This window comes from Mauremys reevesii, linkage group 2 (assembly GCF_016161935.1).
Source record: "Mauremys reevesii isolate NIE-2019 linkage group 2, ASM1616193v1, whole genome shotgun sequence".
NCBI classification, from domain to species: Eukaryota; Metazoa; Chordata; order Testudines; family Geoemydidae; genus Mauremys; species Mauremys reevesii.
In genome coordinates, this window is record NC_052624.1 from 1,852,483 (window position 1) to 1,866,102 (window position 13,620).

Here is a 13,620-nt window from a genome sequence, read left to right on the forward strand (position 1 = left end):
ATATCCCTACTGCTGTATTCTTATCATTAGAGCATGGAATTACTATCCATAGAGATTCTGTGGTACAGTTTGATTCATTGATTTTTACTATATTTGACTCTGATTTCTTTCACATACAGTGCCACTCCCCCACCAGCATGACCTACTCTGCCATTCCTGTGTTTTGTACCCGGTATTACCATGTCCCATTGATTATCCTCATTCCAACGAGCTTCTGTGATGCCTATTGCATCAATATTCTCATTTAATACTGGGCACTCTAGTTCACCCATCCTAGTAGTTAAACTTCTAGCATTTGAATATAAGCACTTCTACAATTTGTCACTATTTAGTTTGCCTTCATGTGATGGAACTGAACGGGACTCTTTTTCGTTTGGCTATTTCTCTTCAGTTCCTACCTGTACTTTATCAGCTTCTGTCCTCTCCTCTTTCCTAGGGTACAGAGTATCCCCTTTAATAGATCCTCCCCTAAGGGACATCTCTGTCCAAACCATGTGCCCCTCCACACCAGTCAGCTTTCCACCAGCCCTTTGTTTAAAAACTGCTCTAGGACCTTTTTTATTTTACATGCCAGCAATCTGGTTCTGCTTTGGTCTGAGTGGAGATGGAGCCCGTCCTTCCTGCATGGGCTCCTCCTCTGCCAAAAGATTCCTGAGTTCCTATTAAATCTAAACCCCTCCTCCCTACACCATCGTCTCCTCCACGCAGTGAGACCCTGCAGCTCTGCCTGTCTAACTGGCCCTGCGCGTGGCACTGGGAGCTTCTCAGAGAATGCTGCCATGGAGGTCCTGGATTTCAATCTCTAAATTTGGCCTCCAGGGCTCTCTCCTTTTTCCCATGTCAGTGGGACCTACCAGTACCAGACCACTGGCTCGTCCCCAGCCCTGTACATAAGTATGTCAAGATGTCTTGGTTCCCCACCTTCACACCCAGCAGGTACTTCCTCTGGGCAGCACAAACCCAGCTCCCTGTATTCCTGACAATGGTCCCTGTACACAGGAGCCCGGAAAGGAGCGGTATTTCCTGGCTGGGCTTTGCTAGAGGTCTTAGAGTGTCACTGGATCTTAGCCCTTAACTGGGAGCTTGCTCAGCCCTTGATCGAAAGGGCCAGCGGTGCTGGGTATTTTACACCGAGAGCTGTTCTCCACAGTGCGTTTCAGGGGCTCAGTTACCCAGCGGTTAACAAAACCAGCTCGTAGCCTTTGAATAACCCCCCTTCAGCCCTGTCACTCCCTGGCCTGCCAGGGAGGTGAGCAGCAGAGGGGTTCCCACAGCCCGGGACGGGCAGGGTCCTGGCCACAGAAACGCGCCTGGGCCTTCTGCCTCCAGCCCGGAGCAGCAGGAGCCTTTCCCCGGGCCAGGCCGGCTCGGGCTGGTGGAAGCCAGGGGCGGGTCGGAGATGGGGGGCGGGCGCCTTTCCCCGCTGCAGCGCCCGGTTCCCCGGCAGGCGCTTGCGGTGCGGACTGCGGGGGGCCCCGGGGGGTGACACTCGCCGCCGGCCGCCCCGCAGCCCGTGTGCGGGGAGCGGGGCCCCGCTAGGACCCCGCCGGGGGAGGCTCCGGGCCAGGGAGGGGAGGCGGCCCCGCGCCGTGGGCTGCCGGGAGCTGTAGTTTTTCTCCCTCCCGCAGAAGGGGGATGCCCGGGTCCCCCCGCGCGGCTCCCGGGAGAGCCGGAGACCTCCGCGCCCGAGCTCCGGGGGCTCCCCGCTGCCCGCCCGCCCCGCGCAGCGCAGCGCAGCGCATCCTGCGCCCGCCCCGCGCCCAGGCGGGGGCGCGCAGCCACTGGAGCCCGGAGCTCGGCGAGCTTCGTCCCGAGGCGCCTGCCCGGCCGAGCCCGGGGGACGATGCCCGGCGGGGGCCGGGCGCAGGTAGGCGCAGGGAGCGGGGCGCGTTGTGCAGCGGCAGCGCGGTGACAATGGGAGCCCGGGGCCGGGCCGGGCCGAGCCGGGACAACAGCCGGGCCCGCGGTCTGGAGCCACCTTCGGGCCCGCAGCCCGTGTTACCCGGCCCGGCCCGCCTCGGCAGGCGCTGGCCCCCGGGAGCCCGGGGCGCGGGGTGGGCGAACCCGGCTGGGGCTGGGCTGGGGGTGGGGGTCCCGGGGAGCAGTGTCCCCGCAAGCCCCGGGAAAGCCGAGACCGGGGGGCGCTGGAGAATCTGCGTTGGGCTCCCTCGGTATTAAGGACCCGGGGAAGGGTGTAAACGGCAGGAAAGGCGCATCCTGCTGCCCCGGACCGGCTGGGCCGGCTGCGGGCAGGACAGAGACAGGCCGGGCCCTAGGGAAACCCAGCCAACAAGCCTGGCCTGGGGAACCGCAGAGGATCCCCCCTGAGACCCGGAACAGTCATTGGCAGGGGGCGGCTTGGGACCGCTCCGCACCCGCAGAGACCGAGGGGCGCCCTGGGCAGCACACTGGACAGGGATGTGCCAGGGCTGGGGAGCCCTGGCTGTGGGGCTCTGGGGGGCCCTGGCACCGACGGCCAGCGCTGTTCGGAGCTGCATCTGCAGAGGCCTCCGGTCTGGGAGCAGAGCAGGGGACAGGTCATCCCTTTGTAGCGCTGGTGGGATCGCGCTGGGCGCCACACCTGGGAGACCCCCTCCGAGAGCCCCACAGAAGCAACATGACATTATTCAGAGGCTGGAGGACAGGTTTTAATGCACGAACTCGGGCCTGTGGAAAGGACGGCGGAGGAAGGAACGTGGTACCAGGCTGCAGAGTGTGGGCCTGACGCAGTAAGAAGTCTTCAGACTGCACCAAGGCAATCCGGACTCACAGGCCGCAGGGGTTTCTGTACAGACTAGAAAGGGCTCTTTGCGCTAAAGGCAGAAGTGCCAGTGGCTGGACGATGGAGCTAGATACATTGAGGCTAGGAACAAGGTGCAATTTCTGAGCAATGCAGCAATTAACCATTGGAATAATTCACCAAGGGACGTGATGAATTTGCCATCACTTGAAGTCTTTAAATCAAGACTGGATGGCTTTCTAGTAAATATGCCCTAGCTCAACCACAGAATATGGGCTTGATGCAGAAATCACTGGGAGAAATTCTCTGGCCTGTGTTGTGCAAGAGATAGAATCGTAGAATATCAGGTTTGGAAGGGACCTCAGGAGGTATCTAGTCCAACCCCCTGCTCAAAGCAGGACCAACCCCAACTAAATCATCCCAGCCAGGGCTTTGTCAAGCCTGACCTTAAAAACCTCTAAGGAAGGAGATTCCACCCCCTCCCTAGGGAACCCATTCCAGTGCTTCACCACCCTCCTAGGGAAATAGTGTTTCCTAATATCCAACCTAGACCTCCCGCACTGCAACTTGAGACCATTACTCCTTGTTCTGTCATCTGGTACCACTGAGAACAGTCTAGATGAGGGGTCGGCAACCTTTCAGAAGTGCTGTGCCGAGTCTTCATTTATTCACTCTAATGTAAGGTTTCGCATGCCGGTCATACATTTTAACGTTTAGAAGGTTTCCTTCTAGAAATCTATAATATATAACTAAACTATTGTTGTAAGTAAAGTAAATAAGGTTTTTAAAATATTTAAGAAGCTTCATTTAAAATTAAATTAAAATGCAGAGCCCCCCGGAATGGTGACCAGGACCCAGGCAGTGTCAGTGCCACTGAAAATCAGCTCGCGTGCCGTCTTCGGTACGCGTGCCATAGGTTGCCTACCCCTGGCCTAGATCCATCCTCTTTGGAACCCCCTTCCAGTAGTTGAAAGCAGCTATCAAATCCCCCCTCATTCTTCTCTTCTGCAGACTAAACAATCCCAGTCCCCTCAGCCTCTCCTCATAAATCATGTGCTCCAGCCCCCTAATCATTTTTGTTGCCCTCCGCTGAACTCTCTCCAATCTGATCAGGCTAGATGATCAGACTGGTCCCTTCTGGCCTTCCAAATGATGAATCTATGAATAAATCCTGCCCAAGAAACTCAGTGGCCTTTTAGAAACCAATGACTAGCCGTAGGGGATGATGTAGTTATAAATCCTGTTGGATTTTAGGTGTGCGTGTGAAATCTTAGGTGAAAAATGAATTTGCACTGACTCACCTAGAACAGAAAACTGGCTCGAAGCCCCAAAACACAGGGCAGTGATAAGCCCTGGCGCACCAGTAGGGACTTCTGAAATTAGACTTTTAGGCTGAGATTTTCAAAGCTGCCTATGGGATTTAGACGCAGAGTCCCCATTGGCATTACTGGGAGCGGTGTGCCTCCATGAGACGCACCAACAGGAAAATCGTCTCCATGAGGGAAGTGCTGGAAGCCCTGGTGCTCGGCAAATTTCAAAATAACTTAGAGCCCTAACCAGTGTCGCCAGGTCTCTCCTGCAGCCCTTTCTGCTCGGATCTCCCTCGGATTGCAGCGGGAGTTTGGTCTGAACCCAGGCTGCAGGATCTGCCGGGGTGGTGGCCAGGACTGGACTGGCAGAGGGGGCCAGGCATTACACAACCTCATTTCTATTTGTCTGCGTGGCTGTGCAGGACGATTTATATGTGTATAAATTAGAATGAGGTTGATACTGTGGCTCTGACTCTGTGTCCTGCTGTCTCGTGTGCAGCCGTTTACACCTGGGCCAAGCAGGTGTATAAAGCCACTCGGTCGGAGCAGTTGCAGCTTACGCCCATTGTGCACTCCCTTTGCAAACGTTACACTGGGGCAGGGCAATGGGGAGTCGGACCCGGGGCCTGGCAGAGATTCTGCTGGCGGATAAAGCCAGCCAGGAGACACAGTGAACTCTGGAGTGAGGGAGCTATTATCAGGCTAATGGGCCCTACTCAGGTGCGTCAGTTCCCATCACGCTTCAGCTTCCTCATCTGCAAAACAGGGACCGTGCTACCTGCTAACTGAAGTGCTTTGGGATCGCTAGATAAACAGTGCTCCACCTGTTACTGCTGATCATGAATAAAGAGGGATGTTTGCTCCGAAACACCAAGGCTGGAGGGACGATCTTCGGGAAAAGTCCAAAGTATTAAAAAAACAAATAGTGCAGCTGATCAGGAAGGGCCAGAGGTCTCGATGTAGAAACGTTTATGGAACCATCTTCCCTTTGCACAGAATCAAAAGAATTCTTTGCAATCCGCCAGCTCCCTTTGCTGTGCTCAGCTGCAGATATGGGGCGAGGAGGCAGCGACCTGAACCAAACGGTTCTGAGGTGGGGACTGTGGGGCCGAAGCCCTGACGCTGAGCAGAAGTGCCAGTGAAGCCGTTTCTCCGTAGAGCGCCCAGCCCCAGGGGCAGTTGGAATGGCCCCTCCAGTTACAAGAAAGGGAGGTAACCAGGCCCATGGGTGGAATTCCCTGGGCCTTGCCCTGTCATGGACACTTGTGGAAAGTGGATGCAAACCACGGCCACATCAGCTTCACGTGACTCCTGCCGGGAGCTGGAAGTCGCCTTTCCTTGGGGGTTCCTGTGGTAGGGCTTTTCCCTCATTTGATTGAACCCCTCTCAAGCCCATGTCTGGGGCCCTCAGCAGCCCAGAAGGTCTCAGGCAGTTCATTTGCTGGGCTGGGGCCTGGACCAGCCAGGGTAGGCAGGACACAAGTGGGGTGAACCTGGCCATTCGTTAATATGTGAAGGGCATTTTGGAGGCAGCCGCTGCTATTGTTAATGTTTCCCAGAGGGCAGCACTCACAAGGCACTGGGCACTGCACACACAGAGGAGGAGACGGTCCATGTGTAAAAGGCGCGTTGTGAATCCTATCAGCCCCCTTTGTGGCATGGCTGCTGTAACGTCTGGGCTGTTCTCAGTGGTAGCAGATGACAGAACAAGGAGTAATGGTCTCAAGTTGCAGTGGGGGAGGTTTAGGTTGGATTTTAGGAAACACTATTTCACTAGGAGGGTGGTGAAGCACTGGAATGGGTTCCCTAGGGAGGTGGTGGAATCTCCTTCCTTAGAGGTTTTTAAGGTCAGGCTTGACAAAGCCCTGGCTGGGATGATTTAGTTGGGGTTGGTCCTGCTTTGAGCAGGAGGTTGGACTAGATACCTCCTCAGGTCCCTGCCAACGCTGAGATTCTAGGATTCTATGAACGTCCTTCTCTGTAACTCATGGGGTTCCAGCACTAGTGAGCCCTCTTCTGACCTGCTGTGTTTTCTAACCCGCTTGAGCCGTGTGTAGCCAGCTTTGTTTCTGATCAGGCACACGAAAAAGGCCTCAGTTAGGACTGTGACTCAGACACATGGAATATCTCCAGCCTGGGTGGCAGTCAGGACTCCAGGTGGTGGGAGGTACTGAATGAGGCCGCTTGTTTTGCAGGTGCCGGTGTCGTTCGAGGACGTGGCAGTCTATTTCTCCCTGGAGGAGTGGGCGGAGTTAGCAGAATGGCAGAGGGAGCTGTACCGGGATGTGATGAAGGAGAATTACGAGCTCATCGCCTCCTTGGGTAAAGAGACACTTTTCCTCATGTTACCGAGAGCTGCGTGGTCTGTGTAAAGCTGGTTCCTGGCACTTTTGAGAAGTCTGTCTCCCAAGAGTGGTTAAGGGTCGTTACCCTGAAAGTTCGCAGACCCTTTGCAAATAAAAATGCAAAGAGCATTGTTCTTATGGAATTAATTTGCAGGTGCCCAGGAGGGCCAGGAGCTCCTCCCCGCCCCGCCCCCAAACAGGAGAGTTTCAGTCCCCAAAAACTCAGATATTCATCCCCCCAAAGTCAGACCTGTGGAGCTGAGGTCCCTCTACCTATCCCTCCAAGAGCATCAGTCTCAAAATTCAACCACAAACGTCACAAAACCAGAGTTCAGGGGACACTTCCCACGCAGCCTTAACTCTGCCCCCCGAGGGGGGCCAGCAGATTGTTTTAGGGGTGGGGAATATTTTTCCTCTGAGAGACCTGGGTAAAGCACAAGAAAGTAATTAGAGGAAATCCCCATTGCCTCGTTAGCCCCTTTAAATTGTGACTGTGCAGCAGGAAAGGAGAGGGGGTTCCGTGTGCCCACTGTGATCTCCATCAGGCAGCTGTCCCGAGGTGCTGCCCCCATGTGGAGAATCCCCTGGACAGCCTGCAGCGGAGGCCTGCACTGGAGTGGGGCAGGTTTCGTTGGCGAGAGGGATACGGTACGGTATTGTCCTGTTCCGTGTGTCTTGGCATCCCAAATGGGTGTCGTCCGAGGGATGTTTCTGACACTGAATACAAGGAGTGTCAGGCCACGTCTACACTACAAAGTTAAGTCAATCTAACGTGCACCGGTGTACAGCCGCTGCACTAGTCACATCGCGTGGGCGTGTCTGCACTTGTGTCAGTTGTGCGGTCAGAGCAGGGCATTATGGGAAGGCTCCTGAAAGCCAGTGACAACGCGGTGTCTGCACTGGCGCTGGGTCGACCTAACGACATCGACCTGGACTCTGCGCCGCTCGTGGAGGTGGCGTGATTAAGTCGGCGAAGTGGGAGAGTTACAGCGCAGAGCGAAATTTTAGTGTCGACCAGGGGCTTAAACTCAGCCAGAGCAGAGCCCCAGCACCTCCCGTGGGGCTGAAACCCTGAGCCTAGTGCCTGCCGCGGGGCTAAAGCCTCGAGTCCCAGTGCCCCCTACAGGGCTAAAGCCCCAGTGCCCCCTGCGGGGCTAAAGCCCCGAGCCCCAGTGCCCCCTGCGGGGCTAAAGCCCCGAGCCCCAGTGCGGGCTAAAGCCCTGCTAAAGCCCCGAGCCCCGGTGCCCCCTGCGGGGCTAAAGCCCCGAGCCCCGGTGCCCCCTGCGGGGCTAAAGCCCCGAGCCCCAGTGCCCCCTGCGGGGCTAAAGCCCCGAGCCCCGATGCCCCCTGCAGGGCTAAAGCCCCGAGCCCCAGTGCCCCCTGCAGAGCTAAAGCCCCGAGCCCCGATGCCCCCTGCAGGGCTAAAGCCCCGAGCCCCAGTGCCCCCTGCGGGGCTAAAGCCCCGAGCCCCGATGCCCCCTGCAGGGCTAAAGCCCCGAGCCACAGTGGCTAAAGCCCCGAGCCCCAGTGCTAAAGCCCCGAGCCCCGAGCCCCAGTGCCCCTAAAGCCCCGAGCCCCAGTGCCCCTGCGGGCTAAAGCCCTGAGCCCCAGTGCCTGCGGGGCTAAAGCCCCGAGCCCCAGTGCCCCCTGCAGAGCTAAAGCCCCGAGCCCCAGTGCCCCCTGCGGGGCTAAAGCCCCGAGCCCCAGTGCCCCCTGCGGGGCTAAAGCCCCGAGCCCCAGTGCCCCCTGCGGGGCTAAAGCCCCGAGCCCCAGTGCCCCCTGCGGGGCTAAAGCCCCGAGCCCCAGTGCCCCCTGCGGGGCTAAAGCCTCGAGCCCCAGTGCCCCCTGCGGGGCTAAAGCCCCGATCCCCAGTGCCCCCTGCGGGGCCAAAGCCCCGAGCCCCAGTGCCCCCTGCGGGGCTAAAGCCCCGAGCCCCAGTGCCCCCTGCGGGGCTAAAGCCCCGAGCCCCAGTGCCCCCTGCAGAGCTAAAGCCCCGAGCCCCAGTGCCCCCTGTGGGGCTAAAGCCCCGAGCCCCAGTGCCCCCTGTGGGGCTAAAGCCCCGAGCCCCAGTGCCCCCTGCGGGGCTAAAGCCCCGAGCCCCGGTGCCCCCTGCGGGGCTAAAACCCCGAGCCCCAGTGCCCCGTCATGGGCAACCCCATGTTCTAGGTGTCCCTAAGCCTCTGTTTGCCAGAAGCTGGGAATGGGCGACAGGGGATGGATCACGTGAGGATTCCCTGTTCTGTTCACTCCCTCTGGGGCACCTGGCACTGGCCACTGTCGGCAGACAGGACACTGGGCGAGATGGACCTTTGGTCTGACCCAGTCTGGCCGTTCTGATGTTCTTCTGAGCCTGTCTCATTGACCTGTGATATTTGCCTCCTGCACAGGATGTCCGGGTGCCAAACCAGAGATCATCTGTCAGATGGAGCGCGGGGAGGAGCCGTGTGTGCGGGAGCCCCAGGGCTGGAGAGAGAGGAGACCCCAGAGCCCCTACTCAGGTGAGTCGTGAAGGAAACACCCTAAGAACACAGCCCATCCCGTCACCCTTGTTTAGTGTGAGGAGTTTGCCTTTGTTCCAGCGGACGACGTGATGTCTGGGCTCTCTCCTCTCTCCTGCAGGTGTTGGCATCACCATTAAAAAGGAGGTGCAGGAAGATCCCGGAGCCCTGGCACCACGGAGGACCGTGTCCGGACTCCAGCTCTTGGAACTAAAGAGCTGCGAGAGCAAAAGCGGGTCCCGCCAGAAGCCGAGAACCCAGGCCGGAGACCCTCAGGGGAGACGAACCGGGAGGGTGGCAGAGAGGCCTCATGCGTGCCCGGACTGTGAGAAGAGCTTCAAGGACAGGACGGCTCTGATAATCCACCAGCGGATCCACACGGGCGAGAAGCCCTTTGCCTGCGCCGAGTGCGGGAAGCGCTTCACGCAGAAGCAGCACCTCACCACCCACCAGCGCACCCACACCGGGGAGCACCCCTTCTTCTGCGCCCAGTGCGGCAGCAGCTTCCGGCTGAGGAAAGTCTTCCTGACCCACCAGCGGGTCCACGCCGGGGAGCTGCCCTTCACCTGCACCGAGTGCGGGAAGATCTTCAACCACAAGCACCACCTGATCACGCACCGCCGCACCCACACGGGCGAGCGCCCCTTCCCCTGCACCCAGTGTGGCAAGTGCTTCACCCAGAAGCACCATCTGCTGAGCCACCAGCGCAGCCACACGGGCAAGCGGCCCTTCTCCTGCGCCCAGTGCGGGAAGAGCTTCAAGGACAAGACGCCGCTGAGCATCCACCAGCTCGTGCACACCGGGGAGAAGCCGTTCTCCTGCGAGGCTTGCGGGAAGATCTTCAGCCACAAGCACCACCTGGTGATCCACCGGAGAACCCACACCGGCGAGAAGCCCTTCACCTGCGCCGAGTGCGGCAAGCGCTTCACGCAGAAGCACCATCTCGTCAGCCACCAGCGCATCCACACCGGGGAGCGCCCCTTCGCCTGCTCCCACTGCGGGAGGAGCTTCAAGGACAAGATCACCCTGAAGCTGCACGTCAGGCTGCACACCGGGGAACGGCCCTTCGCCTGTGCCGAGTGCGGGGAGAGCTTCCGCCTGAGGAAGGTGCTGCTCACCCACCAGCGGGTGCACACAGGGCAGGCTCCGCTGATCTGCACCGAGTGCGGCAAGACCTTCAATCACATGCAGCGCATGGCCATGCACCAGACGAGCCACCACGCCCGGCAGGGGCCGTTCCGGAGAGCTCAGCGCGGGGAGAGCTGCTCGGGGAGACCACAGCTCCTACTGCCCCAGCAGGGCCAGCCCGCTGACCGCTCGGTGCACGCAGCGACCTTCCAGCCGCCAGCACCCGGTGGCTCCCCCTGTGCAACAGGCAGAGTAAGTCCTGGGCCTGACAAAACACCACCTGCACAATTACACACGGAGCCGGCCCCGCGGGATCGCTCAGAAGAAACCATCTGACTGCCGGGAGCAGGGAAAGCGTCACTCACGAGCGCAGTCCGAACCCCCCCGGTCCTGTGCAATGGGAGTCGTTAATTCAGCAGCGCCCTCAGCAGCACGGCGCCCAGGGCCGGCTCCAGGCACCAGCATTCCAAGCTGGTGCTTGGGGCGCCAATCTGCAAGGGGCGGCCGTCCCTGTTGTTTTGCCCCCAAGCAGCGCGCTGAATTGCCGCCGGACGCCGGGGGCCGGCCCTGTGCTCTTAGGGCAGCAGACGCGTTTCTGCGGTGGCGGCAATTAGGCGGCAGCTTCTATGTTTAGCTGTCCTGGGCGGCTTCAGCTAAACATAGAAGCTTCCACTGAATTGCCGCCGCCGCGGAAACGCGCCTGCTGCCCTAAGGGCACAGGGACGGCCCCCGCCGCCCGCAGCGGTAATTCGGTGCGCTGCTTGGGGCGGCGAAAACTGTAGAGCCGGCCCTGACAGTGCTGGCGTGAGACAGAAACCAGCGACAGCCCGGCTGTCCCTGCGTAGCCCGGGTCAGGTCTCCTGTAAAACAGTCCGTGCTCATAGCGGGAGAGGCGCTGCGGAGACAGGAAATAACCCTGCTGGGACAGCCTGACCCTGCACTGCCCTGCGTGCGTCCTGCTGCTGCATTGGCCACACCATTTCCGTGTCCCGAGGGGCTGGCCCAGCGCCGCCTGCTCCCCACCTCCCCGCCATGCGCTGGGGATGGCTGCACCGCAGAGGCTGCGCCCGGGCTGCTGTACCCAGCTGGCTTGTCTCCAGGTCGCACACGTAACAGTCGTGCAGACAGCACCGCGCATGCGTCAGAGCAGGCTGAGAACGTCCCCTGGGCTGGGCTTGTCCCGCCCGCACGCAAGCCCCTGCGTCCCTGCGCTCAGCGCCATCGTTACCTAGACTCGCTGGCCAGGCCCAGCTTGTGCTGTGTACACAGACCCGCAGCCTGCTAGCAGAGGGGTGCAGGGAAGCCGTGCTGGAGATCCTAGAGATCCCTTTGTCTGGGCTGGAGGGCGGATCCCAGCGGCTGCTCCGTCCCACCCTGTCACTTGCTTAGCGCTGCGTGTACCTGCATCAGGCAGCCAAGAAGCATCCACCTGCCCTGCCTGAGACCCAGAAGAGCGAGAAGGAAAATATTGAGCACTTATGCAGCAGATTCGCAGCCCGCTGCCCAGTGGGAGACACATGGAGGGCTGTGGAAAGTGGGAGTCTCTGTTGTAGGACACGTTGGACAGAGGAGTCACAGCGTTGTAGAACTAGAGATGGACAAGCCCTGTTAGGTCATTCGGTCTCTCTCCCAGGGGCTAGCGCTGGATTGTTTCCCTTCAGCACATCTCCAGCCCCTTGTCCAGTCCTGTTCCAAGCGGTGGGGCTCCTACCCCGTCCCTTGCTAACACCCCCCGCCCATGCATCTCGCTGCCAGGAAGTTACTTCTGATATTCAGTCCACGGCTCGCCTTTCCCTGTGACATCCCGCTCGTCCTAGTCATGCCCAGGTGCCAGTCTGAATAATCATCCCTCCTTGGTTTGTACGCGCTACGTACCCATAGACTGTCATAAGATTTAGTTGGGGTTGGTCCTGCTTTGAGCAGGGGGTTGGACTAGATACCTCCTGAGGTCCCTTCCAACCCTGAGATTCTATGATAAGATACTGTGTTAAAGCAGGGCTGTCACTCAATCACAGTTAACTCACACAATTAACTGAAAACAAATTAACTCGATTAAAAAAATTAATCATGATTAATCGCAGCTTTAATCACACTGTTAATAACAGAATGCCAATTTAAATTTATGACTATTTTTGGATTTTTTCTACATTTTCAAACATTTTGATTTCAATTACAGCACAGAATGCAAAGTGTACAGTGCTCACTTTATATTATTTTTATTACAAATATTTGCACTGTAAAAATGATAAAAGAAATAGTATTTTCCAATTCACCTCATACAAGTACTGTAGTGCAATCTCTTTATTGTCGACGCATGTCCTCTGGAATGGTGGCTGAAGCACGAAGGGGCATATGAAATTTTAGCATATCTGGCATGTAAATACCTTGCATTGCCGGCTACAACAGTGGCATGCGAATACCTGTTCTCACTTTCAGGTGACATTGTAAATAAGAAGCGGGCAGCATTATCGCCTGCAAATGTAAACAAACTTGTTTGTCTTAGCGATTGGCTGAACAAGAAGTAGGACTGAGTGGACTTGTAAGCTCTAAAGTTTTACATTGTTTTATTTTTGAGTGCAGTTATGTAAAAAAAACCCCAATTCTACGATTAAAAGATTGCACTGCGGTACTTGTATGAGGTGAACTGAAAAATTCTATTTCTTTTGTATTTTGCAGTGCACATTTTGTAATAAAAATAATAATATAAAGTGAGCACTGTGCACTTTGCATTCTGTGTTATAATTGAAATCAACATATTTGAAAATATAGAAAACCGCCAAAATTATTTAAATAAATGGTATTCTAGTATTGTTCAATAGTGCAATTAAAACTGCGATTAATCGCAATTATTTTTTTTAATCTCGCAATTAATCACAATTGATTTTTGTACTAGTTTGAGAGCCCCGTATTAAAGCTCGGGCTTGGACATCAGTGTGCTGGAGAAAGCCCTGCGGGGGAGAGGTTCCCTGGAGGCTAAGCTGCCCCGCAACCTGCTCCCTCAGGCACCATGGGGCTCCCTGGAGCCTTGACAGGTGTCTGGGCCCTGCCCCTCGAGGCCCATCTTCCTGCTCTTGCTGGCCTGCCCTTTGCAGTGGGTTGCACCAGCTCTGGGAGGCTGCGCTTCCCCCTGGATGCTGGGGTGGAACCAGCCACTGGGAATGTCTCGCCACCCGTCTCCAGCGGAGGGGCCAGTCCTGGGGACGGAGGCAGAACGCATGCCAGCCAATTGCAAGTGCAGCAACAAGGCCGGCGGGCAAGAGGCCCTATGGGGGAGCAGGATCCCAGGCCGTTCAGGTCTGGTTAATGGTGCCGGACACCAGGGGGACGAGCCCCACATAACACCAGGCAAGAGAGAGCAGGAATTGAATTACATCCCCAAGCCAGCTGGTAACCAGCCCGTGGCCCAGAACACTGCTGCATTCTGCGCTAGCTGCAGTGTCGGATGATCCCCCGTGCTAGCCCTGCCTGGGAGTGATGTATTATCCGTCACTGGGGTGAGGTCTGCGCCAGAGCAGGACGGCGCAGCCTCCTAGCCAGTGAGGGCAGGGTCCAGGGAAGGGGTTTGGGGCCATCTGGAAGCCCAGGAGCAGTGATGGAGG

At 57.6% G+C, this 13,620-nt stretch overlaps 1 protein-coding gene across 2 annotated transcripts; it reads left to right on the top strand.

Moving 5' to 3' along the window:
• Positions 1-1,494: 1,494 nt before the first annotated feature.
• LOC120397118 (gastrula zinc finger protein XlCGF57.1-like) lies at positions 1,495-10,554 on the top strand. Of its 2 annotated transcripts, none has more exons than XM_039522638.1 (4): positions 1,495-1,867; positions 6,246-6,372; positions 8,783-8,893; positions 9,015-10,554. In XM_039522638.1, the coding sequence occupies exons 1-4, from the start codon at positions 1,844-1,846 to the stop codon at positions 10,355-10,357; spliced, it is 1,605 nt and encodes a 534-aa protein (XP_039378572.1). In that variant the 5' UTR covers positions 1,495-1,843; the 3' UTR covers positions 10,358-10,554. The 2 variants fall into 2 exon arrangements, with proteins under 2 accessions (XP_039378572.1, XP_039378573.1); XM_039522639.1 differs by lacking the exon at positions 1,495-1,867 and adding an exon at positions 2,113-2,874.
• The last annotated feature ends 3,066 nt before the right edge of the window (positions 10,555-13,620 follow it).

Coding starts and splice junctions, on each gene's coding strand:
- LOC120397118 (XM_039522638.1), top strand. CDS start 1,844: ATGCCCGGCGGGGGCCGGGCGCAG. Junction 1,868..6,245: donor CCGGCGGGGGCCGGGCGCAG/GTAGGCGCAGGG, acceptor CTTGTTTTGCAG/GTGCCGGTGTCGTTCGAGGA. Junction 8,894..9,014: donor ACCCCAGAGCCCCTACTCAG/GTGAGTCGTGAA, acceptor TCTCTCCTGCAG/GTGTTGGCATCACCATTAAA.